The sequence below is a fragment of the Vidua chalybeata genome, chromosome 14 (genome assembly GCF_026979565.1).
Source record: "Vidua chalybeata isolate OUT-0048 chromosome 14, bVidCha1 merged haplotype, whole genome shotgun sequence".
NCBI classification, from domain to species: Eukaryota; Metazoa; Chordata; class Aves; order Passeriformes; family Viduidae; genus Vidua; species Vidua chalybeata.
This window is the reverse complement of record NC_071543.1, coordinates 470,741-482,894: the sequence shown is the minus strand read 5'-3', so window position 1 is coordinate 482,894 and position 12,154 is coordinate 470,741. Positions and strand designations below refer to the sequence as shown.

At 54.7% G+C, this 12,154-nt stretch overlaps 1 protein-coding gene across 7 annotated transcripts in view; it reads right to left on the bottom strand.

Moving 5' to 3' along the window:
• The window catches only part of DLG3 (discs large MAGUK scaffold protein 3), a 78,087-nt gene extending 66,598 nt beyond the window's left edge, over positions 1–11,489 (bottom strand). For 6 of the 7 annotated variants that reach the window (XR_008433354.1, XM_053955361.1, XM_053955362.1 and 3 more), the window contains exons 1-3: positions 11,417–11,481; positions 9,276–9,407; positions 1,476–1,624 (exon numbers count right to left, since the gene is read on the bottom strand). Coding sequence is in view for 6 of the 7 variants with exons in the window: in XM_053955361.1 (XP_053811336.1) it covers positions 1,476–1,624; positions 9,276–9,407; positions 11,417–11,432 (297 nt within the window). In the remaining variant the exon portion in view is untranslated. Of the gene's footprint in view, positions 1–1,475; positions 1,625–9,275; positions 9,408–11,416 lie in introns of all 7 variants that reach the window. The other variant, XM_053955366.1, reaches the window with a different exon arrangement.
• Positions 11,490–12,154: the final 665 nt, after the last annotated feature.

The window sequence follows — 12,154 nt, the reverse complement described above, 5'->3', positions numbered from 1 at the left end:
GCCTTTGACGGGCACCCCGCCTCTCCTGTCGGCCTGCCTGGCTCTGGCCCCAGGGCCAGCAGGGTCACTGCAAGCAACCCTGGAGGTTTGCTGGCCCCAGACTCTGGGACTGTGCCATTGCTGAGTGGCATTTCACCTTTCAGCAACACAAGACATCCCAAACACATTTTTTTGGGGAAAGGAGGAGGGATTTGATGGTGTTCAGTGCCAGGAAGCCTGGCACTGGCATCCTGACGGGATGCTTTTTTCATCCCCCTTACAGACAATGCACAGTGGAAGGAGCAGGGGCACTGCTCACACCAGCTGTGCAAGGCCCACAGTTGCTTCCCTGCTTGTTTCCACATTGATTTTCAAGGTCCTTGTTCCATCTTGGGATTCACAGACTGGCTTGGCCACAGAGACTGGTGGCTATTGCCAGCAGAGCTCACTGTTGGATGGACCAAGACTACAGGACACCCCAAAAAAACTCCAAAGCAGGATCCCACTGCTTACGGCATAACAGCACTAAAAATTTGTTCTTAAACACATACTAGAGTTGCAGGTTTGACTTCAACTAGAGGGACTGGCAATGTGAAGGGGGTCAAAAAAAAAAAAAAATGGGACCAAAGCGATTCCTGAGTCAGAGGAACACAAATATCTCCTGCAGTGATTGTGGGCTGTTTTGTCCTCCTTGTTCTTGACCCCCAAACTTCTTTAAAGTGTTCTTCCTTAGATGATATCATGCAGCTCCATCTTCCCTATGTGACACTTAAATTTGGAGTACCCCCAGGTACCCGATTGAAGCCAGTTCAATCTCTGGGGCAGAAAATGGTGTTTATCTGATAGGGTTATTTCACTCAAAGGAGGAATCCCTGAATTTTTGCATTTCTGCACAAGTGTATCCCTAGATTAGGGGGATCCTACAGCATCCCATGGCAGGGCAGTGAGTGGGGGATGGAGGCAGTAAGTGGGGGATGGAAAGAAGGCCTGCAAAGACACAAGGCAATTTTATTTACCTCGGTGCCTTTGAGATAACTGAGACCCTACTGCTCAATTCCTGCCTCTCCACCTGGTGCTGTATCTTTTAGAAGGCTGTTGAAAATTGAAGAGAATGCAAATAAGAGAGACACAAGTTATCTGAGAGCTGGGAAAAAAATCCTGAAAAGGGAAACTTGAAAGACTCAACCTACTTCACTTATCAAAAGTGGCTGGAACAGAGAGCTGAAACGCCTCCATGGGAGACAGTGTCAGACAGGAGCAAACAATCCAGCTGCAACTGCAGAGCAGGAGCCAGAGCTGGAGCTGTTCACATTACGAGTAATTCAATTAATGCTTGTGAGCCAGAGAGGTTGCCTCATTTATGAGACAAGCTATGACAGAGAATGTGTGCAAACAGCCTGGCTGCGAGCTGGGCAGGCTGTGTGTGCACCTCGAGTCCCTCTCAGCACAGGAGTGTGCAGGGTCTGGCCATGCAGCACCACGAGGGTGGCTCTTACCTCAGGCAGGCTTTGGGGCTCCCTGGGTGTGACTGTGGAGCTGGGCTCGCTGGACCCAAGCTGCTGCCTGGCTGTGCCATGACGGGCATCCAGGCTTGGGGATTGCACGGGTGCAGAGCGCAGCGTGAAATCGTAGAATTCGTGGATATCTGCAAAACAGCAGGAGAGACATCCTCAGGACCAGGAGGCAGCCTGATGCCTGACAGCAGCCTCTGTGGCATGCAGCACCTAGGACCTGTGCTCTGCCCCCAGGGTCTGAGCCCTCTGTGAGAGGCTGGCATCCTGGCACAGGGCTCTGCTGGCCCCCTGTGCCTGCTGTGTTGCCCACCACACCTGCTCTGCAAGGCAGGAGGTGTGCTGGGGTGCCTGGCTCACCGTGCAGTGCCCATGGCTCTGGAAGGCATAGGAATGTCCACGGAGCAGTGACCACAGAGTCCACAGGGACTAAGAGCAAACTCTGCTCGGCAGCATCAGTCCAAAGCCCACCCCATCCCGCCGTCCTCCAGGCTGTGCCAGCCCCAGGCATGGTTCCCTGTCCCTGCTGCTCTGACAAGCCTCCTGCACCAGGCAGCCCCTGCCTGCCCTCACGCTGATGGGCTATTCCCTCCCCATCACAGCTCCCCACCACCCTGGGGAGGGGCTCCCTTCCCAGGGGGACAGGCAGAGAAGCCACAGGGCACTCAGTGTACAAGCTCTAAAGATGATGACTAGAGCTCTGTTAACCCCAGCTCCCTTCCTGATAGCTCCCCTCTTCCCACCTGCACACTGCCACAGCAGATAGCAAGCACCCTCATTCTGGGCTCCAAGGACCTGAGTCTGCTGCTGTAAACCATAATGGCTCTAGAGAGAGGTATGAAAATGGGGTATGCCAGCCCTCACTGTTCCAGAGACAGTAATGAGGTGAGACTGGGACCTGAGAGCAGCTCCCCAGGTGTATAGCTCCAGAGGTGGGAGTCCAGACCCTCTGCTAGCCCAGCCAGGAGGATTTTACCCTCTTCAGGTCACACACAGAGGATTCCAGGGAGCAGAAGGGCTGCAGTAGGCTCTGCTCCTCCCTAAGGAAGTTCCCACTGCTGCACACTCAAGCAGCTGCTGGCCCCTGGCAGCTCCCAGTTATCTCCAGAGCCAGCACCTCCAGAGTGGTCAACATATCCACTGCAGAAGTGTTTAATTTCAGAAAGGAAACTACACCAAAAGTGAGAATCTGTTTTTATGAAGAAACTGAAAAGGGTAACATGAACTTGTGGGAGGCTCTGAGCCTCTTTAGAGAGACCCGCTGGGACATCAGAACAGACCTGAAGTGTCTGGCTGGAGGACAGTGTAAAGGCAAAAGGGAGGAAAGCAAGGCTTGACTGCAGAGGAAAAGAGGCTATTGAAAATGAGAAGACATTCATCTAAACTGCTGAAGCTGCATCTAAATGAGAAAACCAGAATGGATGGTAAATGCTGACAGGCTAAAAGTAAAGCTCCAAGAGGTCGGCCAAAAGAGTTTGGTAAACGCCTTCCAAAAGCCATAAAAAATCATAAATCCCTTCAAGCGCCTGGGAAACAGGAAGCCTGGCAGAACCGGCAGGGCCAAAAAGTCAAGGCAGCATAAATGAGCACTTGAAGCAGGAAAAGACAAAGCAGGAACCTGAGATTATTTTCTGTACCTGCATCTGCTGAGGAGGAAGCTGGAGAGCTCCACTTCTACGAGTGACTGGAGGGGCAAGCTGCGGCTCTCAGCTTGAGGGGGATGTGGCCATTCCCACGGCACTCCCTGGGAGCTCATGGATAAAGCTCCTGCACTTGCCCTCCAGTCTGTGATTTCTCACCTGAAACTGTGCCACACCACAGCATCACGAGGTACTAAATGCCCACGTCACGAAGATTTCAACAGGAAATCTGGTGAGCACTGGCAGTGTAAGCAGGGACACGCTGAGCACTGCCTGAGGCTGGGCCCTGGCTGTGGCAGGACGCTCTGCCTAAGCAGGGGTACAGCAGGTGGAAATTTGTCTTACAGGTTCACCAGTGAAGGCCTGAGAGAGGAGGCTCTGCTAAGCACTGATAAGATCAAGTAAGGAGGGTCTGCGGTTCTTAGTGCTGAAGAATACTGAGACCAGCTTGACCAAGCTGTCAGATCCTACCACGAGGACATGCAAGGCACGCTCCCTGACCGGAGCTGGGAGCAGCAAGAATGTGCACTGTGATATGGAAGTGAGAGTCAGGAGTGGTGGGAAAAAGAAACGGAAGAGCTGCTCGCACCTATTTCAGCACAAAGCCTATTTTGCTGATTAAGTCTGATAGCACATGATGTAAAAAATGCATATGATTGACAGTCAATCACCTTATACTATAAAAGATCAGTCACACTTTTACACAGTGAAAACTCCCATCATACCTCCCTAAGGTGTGTGAAGATCCTTCCCTTGGGTGGGGATACCCCTCGAAGCTGAGTCAAAGAGATTTGCCTTTGGCCATTGGTACGGGTGAGTAACATCAACCTCTACTTAGTAATTGTTTAGGTAGCTTTAATATAATTGCTTTAATATTGCTTTGAAAACAGTCCACTACACTAGTAGTTATAGCTATCCATAATGTTTAGTAAATAGTTCTGATTAAGCTCTTTTTTTTTCCTCTAATCCTTATAATCATTGTAATAAATTTAAACAAATCATTTAATATATTTGTATAAATACATTAGGTGTATCATCCTTAATCCTGTGGGACAAAGTCGTATAAAGGTTCAATTACACCTGCATAATCCTTTAGACATACACCATTGACAAAGTCTGGGGCTAAATTGGACCCAGGCTCCTCTCCGAGGATGAGTTTAGAAAGGAAGAGTGTCCTTTCTTCACCTCGTGACTTAACAGGAGGGCTTTTATAATAAACTTTGCTTGAAGCTTCCACTCTGCCCATGTGCTGCTTTCACAGAGCAGGGCTGCACACCCGGGCACAAGTCCCCATCCCCTCTCCCAGTGCTTAAGCACGTGCCCATGCACTGTAGCAGCACGTCCCTGATGCAGATGGGACGAGAGCAGCTTCAACCCCCATCTTCCAGCTCCCAGCTGCCCTCCCAGCTGCAGGGGCAAAGCTGATCTGAATCTCACTCGCTGGCAGCCCAGCTGGGTGCCCAAGGGCAGCCCAGCAGGGCTCTGTGGTTGCCCGGGTGCAGGGAGCTCCGTGCCACTGCCTGGCATCAGCGCCACTTTTGGAGCTGCTGCTTTGTGCTGCCAGGCTCTGTCCTGTGCCCTGGGAGACGTGTGGCAGCTGGCAATGATGCGAGGAGTGGGAGTCCCCAGATGTACCTGCCGCACCTGGGGCACCCCTTCTACAGCCCCAGGCTGCCAAACAGGCTGCTGGCAGCCCCTGAGACCCTCCCAAACCAGACACGAGGTCACAGCAAGCACTCACTTCACAGCCAGAGAAACTGGACTTTGTTTCCATGCTAATACATCTCTCCCTCTGGTTATAAAAATAATAATTGCGTAACAGGATAGCAGCAGCTTCTGGCTGCATGGATTAGGCTGGGAACACACAAAACTTTGCAAGAATGAAAACAGGATTTGAACGGCCCCATTGTGGGGGTGTGCTGCTGCTGGCATCCTCGTTTGTCACCCATCTGCTGCAGGAACACAGCCTTGGGCAGCCAAGATGGCAAGGTGCCTGAAGGGCAGGAAACTTGTCCCCCGAAGCAGCCACTCTCCACCTCCAAAACCCTCAGCCCAGTTTAGGTGCTTGCCAGAAGAGAGAATTGTTGCTGGCACCAGGGATTAGAGGAGTTTCAGGATTGGTGGACAGGGTTCAGGCAGCAAAGGACAGAAGTACATTTTAGGACACATGCACGTGGCATTAAGATAATTTAAATATATGCTTGTTTCTCTCATTTCTTACGAGCATCACAAACTGCACACAAGTCTGCCTCACCTGTGCACTTTAAGAGCAGCACTACCTGAAAAGCCTCCATAAGAGGATGTTGTGGTAGCAAAAGATGAAGCTGCATGTCCTGTCTTACAGCCCAGTTTCTGTCTGATGACATGCAAATCCGTTCTGGATCTAATAGGGAAAGTAACTCAAGATTTACAGAGATTAGAATTTTTTGAACAATTTTTTCCTGGGGTTAACACGTCAAATAAATGTAATTAAATATTTCCATAGCACCAGCATCTGTGCACTAAAGCAGTGCCCTTGTGCCAGCCAGCACATGCACTTCCAGAAAATGACATTTCTTCCCCCATGCATGCACTGTACCAGCTGCAGCACCACAGATTTACCCCAAGCAGAAACCCCAGCCTTGCAGCAGACCCCCAGCCATGGCCCCACTGCCATTTACACCACGGCTGCCACAGCAGATCTTTTTCAAGCAAGCTGCAAGTTTCCATCCTTGCTATGGGCAAATCTGCAAGAGGAGGAGTCCTCAGGGTTGGGAAGCCTCCAGATTCCTCCAGTTTTCCACGCTGGCTCCTGCAGCCAGCCAGTGAAGCCACTACACCATCCCCAGCTGTGCTGTCAGCAAGCAGGTCTTGCTGGGGTTTTGCACCCAGGGAAGCACTGTCTGCCCCTCCTTCTGCCTTCACCACATTAAGGACGCTCATGAAGAATCTTTTGCGGGGTAAAAGAAACTGCAAGGGAGGACTGGGGGCCCAAGCAGCTGACAGGACCTACAGAGATCTGCACTGGCCGGTGCTCAGGCAGAGGAGAGAAGCTGAGTCCCAGAGGATTTTTGGGAGGAGCTCAGCCCCTTGGGCTGCCGGCAGTTGGGACAGCTGGATATAGACAAACCCTGCCTGTCCACCAGCTTCTCCCCCTGCAAAGGGCACAACGGCCCCTTTCAGCCCCGGCTCTAGGAAGGAAAGGTCAGGGAGCTGCTTTTGTGTGCAAGCCCCATCCTCCCCAGCAGCACGAGAGACCAAGCATCTCCCTGAGGGGCTCCACCGAGCAAAGAGAAAGCAGAGTCACCATCGCCCCGAGCAAAGAGAAAGCAGAGTCACCATCGCCCCAAGCCAGGCTCCTGGAGCACCCCTTTGCCGGGCTGTTTCCTTGCAAGTCACGCACTTGGCTCCACAGCCTCAGACACAGGGAGAGAGGGGCCAGGAGAAGGGAGCCAGCACAGCCTGTTTTCCCTCTGCACAGCCAAGGAATTTCTTTTGTGCGGAGCAGGGTTTGGCGCATTCCAGGGCAGAGCAGCTCCCGCAGCGCTGTGCCGTGCGTGGCACCCGCTGGGACAGGAGCTGGCCCGGCACGGGCAGCGAGCCCTCGGCACAGGCAGCTCCAGGGACAGGGAGGTGGTCACAGGGACTTAAAGGGCTGGGCCGTGCTCAGAGGAGTCTGGCAGGACACCGTGCATGTGCAGAGCAACACTGGGCACGATCACAGTGACTGAGCCATCCAGCAGAACACTGACGCGTCCTGGACATAACAGAGGCTGGGGCTTCTGGAGACCCCAAACCAGCTTATTCTTAAAAAAAAAAAAAAAAAAAAGCATACAGAAAGTCATATCCCTGTCATTTTTCACGTGGACTAACTTGGCAAACTCCATGTTTGGCACTGCTGGTAGCTCTACTATGGCCTGGTGTATTTTGATGTTCTAACTCCAATCAGCCAGTGTGTGCTCTAGGAGAGCATTACCTGCAGGAGCAGGTGGCCTGAGGACAGGGATGGACCATGCTCACACATTCATCTTCCCCAGGGGCAGAAAACAGCAGGGCTGTGTTGCTGAAAGGCTGCAAGAGGAAGGACCTCTGCAGGCTAAGGCCTCTCCAGAGCCAGAGGCTTCAGGCATGGTGTGGGGCAGTGAGATGGGAGTTCTGCACTAAGCAGTGCCTGTGCTCTCCTGCAAATCCTCCTCCCACACTGAGCCAGCCCTGTGACTCGGAGCAGACTTCAGACAGAGACACAGCGGCCCACTGGGAAAAGGAGGGGTGAAAATAAAAATGAAAATAGAAACATTCTGTCGCCCTTGCAGTGCTGTTACTGTGCTCCAGTGGGTACAGACCCTGGACACGAGGCAAGGCAGTGTGTGCCAGCTGTGTGCGGCCATAGCGAGCACACAGCCAGACAATGTCCGTGCTGGGACAGAGACATTCACAAACCTACACTCTGAGGGGAAGCAGGGGGAGGCAGTCAAGGGTGGGGGGCGGAAACAATTAATGAAAATTCCTAGTTTAGGTAAACACATCTAGAGAAAGGCTCGCTCTGGCACAGGGAATTAATATCCTGTTAAACCAGTTGAAGAGGTCACCAGTAAACAAGCGGCACTCCCAACACTCCCTCGTGCCAGGGCTGATAGGACAGCAAGACAAATGGCTGAGAGCAGGGAGCTGGGGACGCTGCAGCATCCGCCTGCCAGCGTGCAGCTGCAGCCAGCTCGTGTTCTCTGCAGCCACAGCCTCTCCACAGCACTTCTGCACTAACAGCAGCAGCCCTGGGCTTTGGGAAAGCTGCTTCGCTGCCTTCACACAGCCCCAGGGAAGACTGGCCAGCACACAAAAGCAGCCAGGGGTGTTGGGCTAATGTCAGGTTGGTCAAGGTCACAGCCCTGCTTGGGACGCCTGCCTCCAGGCTGGGGATCATTTAGAGAGCGGGCTGTATAAATTAAGAGATAAGAAAGGAGATGAACACTAGCTCCTCCAGTATGGGGGCCCACCTGCTCCGGGGAGCTCATCCTTGGCACATGCCTGTGCTGCTGCTGGCGCAGACATACCAGCACGAAGACTTTAAAAGGACATGCTGGGACTGAAAGTCTCCAGGTGATGCTCCAGCAGCAAGAGAGAAAAAAGGATAGAATAAAATTGCTCAGGACACAGCATTCAACTTCATCGTCAATGGAAAGCCTGAAGCACAAAGGAGCTGCTGGCAACTCATCTCTGCAGGCACAGAAGTGGAACTCAGGCTGCAGAGGTGTGAAGAAACGGTGAGAGCCGCCAAGAGAACAGCAAGGGGAAGCACCAGGGCTGGGACAGCCTTGGGTCAAAATGCACTGAGAGTGATCCACAGACCACATGTGGAGCCCTGCACCTTAGGGCCTGGGTCTTCTTCTAAGAGTGCAGAGCCTCTGGGGTGCTTTCCCTTCCCTTCCCTTCCCACCAGGGAAACTCAGCTTCTTTCCAGGAGATCCAGGAACAGAAACCACCAAGGCTGCAGGTGTCTCCCACGGCCCACAGTGAACAGAACTTAAGGAGAATAGCAAGATAGCTGTGTGTCTTGCACAGAGAAGCTGCATAGTCCTGAAAGACTTCAGCTGCATTTGTCTCAATCCACATGGAGAACTTTATACAGTGCTCAAAATGCCATTTTCTGGTGTCCAGGCCCAAGATAAGCCTTGCTCTTAAGTCTTGTGTGAAATGGAACTGCTGGAACAGTGTGTTTTGCACAAGTGCTGGTGGGTCTAAGCACAAGAAAGGACAGAATTCCCCAAAGGAGCTTGGGTACATGTGGGTTCTCTCTTAAAGACAGAAAAATTTAGTTGTCCTTCCTGGACACACCTGGGTGCACTGTATAGACAGTGCTTGCAGCAGGGCAGGATCCCTTAGCAGGTGCTGGATAGATCAGGCACGGCCTGATCAAGAAGGTGTTACCCCTTGCCCTCAATCAGACTGAGGAATGCTGTTCTCTACAAACACCCAGTGATTGCAGCCCTGGTATCTCCTGCCTAAGCCCTGGAGGGGAAAGACAGCCCAGCTCCCTGGCATTACATGCCATGTGTTTCCACAGAACGCACTGGTCCCTGCCAGGCACCGGCATGGGATCAGGCTCCCGGGAAATCCCACTAAACACGAGGTTGCAAGGACTGCAAGGGGCTGCAAGGCAGGGGCTTACCCAGCAGAGCCTGGAAGAGTTCACTTTGGAAGATGTGCGAAACTTTTCCAATGGAAGCTTTTAACTCCTGCTCCTCCGGGGACTGCAGGGTGCTTTGGTATCTGGTCAGAATTTCCACTGCCCGTTCAGTGTCTGCAGAGATGACACAGGAGTAACAAGGCATTAACATTGTAGGATGCTAAGGGAAGGCTCGAGTGCAGCCTGGAATTATGCCTCAAGCTGCCTTCCAGTCTGGATTTTTAAAAGTCTGACAGCCACAAAAGCAGCCTTCCTTACGCACACCTGGGAAAGCTAACCCCGCTGAGAGCCACTGAGGGCCGACTGCAGAGACCCGAGCAGGGACTGAAGGAAAGGTAGTTCTGCCACCAACCCTGAAAATCAGGGGCTAAAATCAGATTGACTCAACTCTGAACCCTGTGACACTGGGCAGCCTGAACACCTCTGCCACCTCCCAGACACAGAAGCCATTCAGGAGCTGGACACATTCTGGTGGCACAGGGCTATGAATACTCCTGCAGGAACAGCAGCCTCCCACATAGGGCCAGATGGCTGCAGCAAAGCTGAGCGTAGGCCCATTCACGTACTGCAAACAGCTTAGCTACAGGAGTGGCAAAACTTGGGTTTCTACAGGGTGAAGCATAAGAATTGCTCAAAGCAGCAAGCAGCTGTGGGTCAGCAGGAGACAAATGGGAAAGGAATACGATGCCTTGGAGTCAGAGGGGATGCTGGTGAGGAGGAGAAATGGAAGTTGCCATGAAGCAACATTTTGGTTAATGACTGGGCTAGACATAGCTATGAGAGAACCCTGGACCTAAAGTAGTGGAGCTGTGATCTCCCTGTCTGGACACCACCACATTTCTCCGGGCAGACAGCCAGAGCTGCCAGTGCAGCCTCGACCTCAGATGTGACCCATACCTCAGGCAGGTGGTGAGCTCCTGTGGACCTTCAGACCATCTCTGCCCCATCAGTGGATACTTCCCTTTGTCAGCCAGGCAGACTGCAGACAAAGAGTGTCTGTGTGAGAAGGCAGGGAAGCTGTCCCACCACTGCTGGAGACTCATCTTTTAAGCCAGGAACTCATGCAGAAAGGATGACCCTGCTCATCAGAGGGCTCTTGAGAATTCAGGTCATCAAACAAGGGGGCCTGTGTCTGCTTGGGTACGTGCCACCTGGTGTCCCAACTCGCCCAGCCTTCTAGCTTCTCCTCGGCTGAAAGGAAAAGGGGGTCCTCCTGCCTGTGTCACCGGCCCACACTGACTCATCGTGGGACCAGAACAGGGAAAGGAGTCTGGGGAAGCGTGAACAGCTCTGACTCGGAGCTGGGCTCCACACTTGTTCCAGGAAAAGCAGGGACTTGCCTGATTGCTTTATGGCAATCCTAGCCTTGTGCTATTACTAAGAGCTCCCTTTTCTGCAAGGTAAAACAGTGGCTTCAGACACTGCCCGGCATACCACGAGCAGGGCGGAGATGTCACTGCCTGGTCATTCCTGACCTTATCAGCAGAACTAAAGAAGCAGATGGGAGAGCTGGGGCCACCACACCAGGACACAAAGACTGCGAACCTGGTAAACTTCCCAGTGCGCAGGCTGCGCAGCAAGAGCGGCAGGCACCGCGCTGACCCCTGTGCTGCTGGCCACTCGTACCGGGGACAACCAGCTGGAGCAGGGGACTGCGGGCTCCCGAGCTGGGGAAGTGCTGTGCTCCCAGCGTGGCAGGAAGGGCCCTTCCTACAGCTCCCAAGAAACAGCACACGGTGTCCAGGGCCCATCTCCACGTGCTTCAAGGTGCGTGCAAGTCCCACGCACAGAAAATCCCCTCTCGCAGAACCTAAACCCCCCCCGTGGCCGCTCTCCTCCCCGCAGCACGCACGGGATCTGCAAGCAGAGCATCCCCCGGCCACCCACTCTGAGTACACGGCAGCACAACGCGTCCACAGGCCGAGGAGGGCGTGGAGCGAGAGCGCCCAGTCCTCGGGGATCAACCCCTGGGTCGCAGGGCCGCCCGTGGTGCGGAGCGAGGGCGGGAGGTGCCCGGCCGGAGCGCGGAGCGCCGGGCGCGCTCCCAGCGGGGCAGACACTTGTTGAGCGCGGGGCCGCGGTGCCCCGGCGCGGCGAGCGGGGCCGGGTAGCGCGTTCCTTACCTTCCCGGCGGATCATCGCTCCGCCGTGCCCGACGGCCGCTCCGCTCCGCGCCCGCCCGCGAGCGGCCGAGCCGCCGCCCGCCGCGCCCCGCCCGGGAGCCGCCCCCCGGCCGCCGGCACCGCCTCCGGGAGCGCCCCGCCGCCGCCGCCGCCGCTCGGAGCCCGCCGGGCCGCGGGCGGGCTCGGCCCGCGCCCCGGGAGCCGCGCCCGGCCCGGCCTCGCCTCCCTGCCCGCGGCGGAGGGCCCGGCCGCCCGCCCGGTTCCCCGCGCCGGCAGCGGGTGGCACGGAGGCGCCGCGGAGCGAGCTCGCCCCGGGCCGGTACCGTGCGGGCTGCGCCGGCTCCTTCTCCGGGCCGGCAGCGCCGCCGGCAGGGAAAGGTGCGGAAGGGAGGACGCAGGCGTGCCCGCCGCACCCCTTCGCGATCTGTCTGCCGCTCCTCTGTTTTATTGACATAAATAGACAGCAACAAGTCAAACTGACACGATACCCCTCTCCCTGTTCAAGGCCCTGCTGAGTCCCACCGCTCCCTCTGCTGCCCTGGAGCAGCAGCAGGAGCGTGAGCACGGTCCTGCCAGCCCCTGACACCCACCACCCCCAGCCCTGATCCTTTTCTTCCCCGAGCAATGGGCATTAACTGCTGCGTGGAGTGCCAGGACCCTGTCCTGTGAAGATGAAGCCAGCAGGATTTGTGTCCGGGATGAGAGGGTGAAGAGCTCAGCATTCCCTTTGTCTTTTGA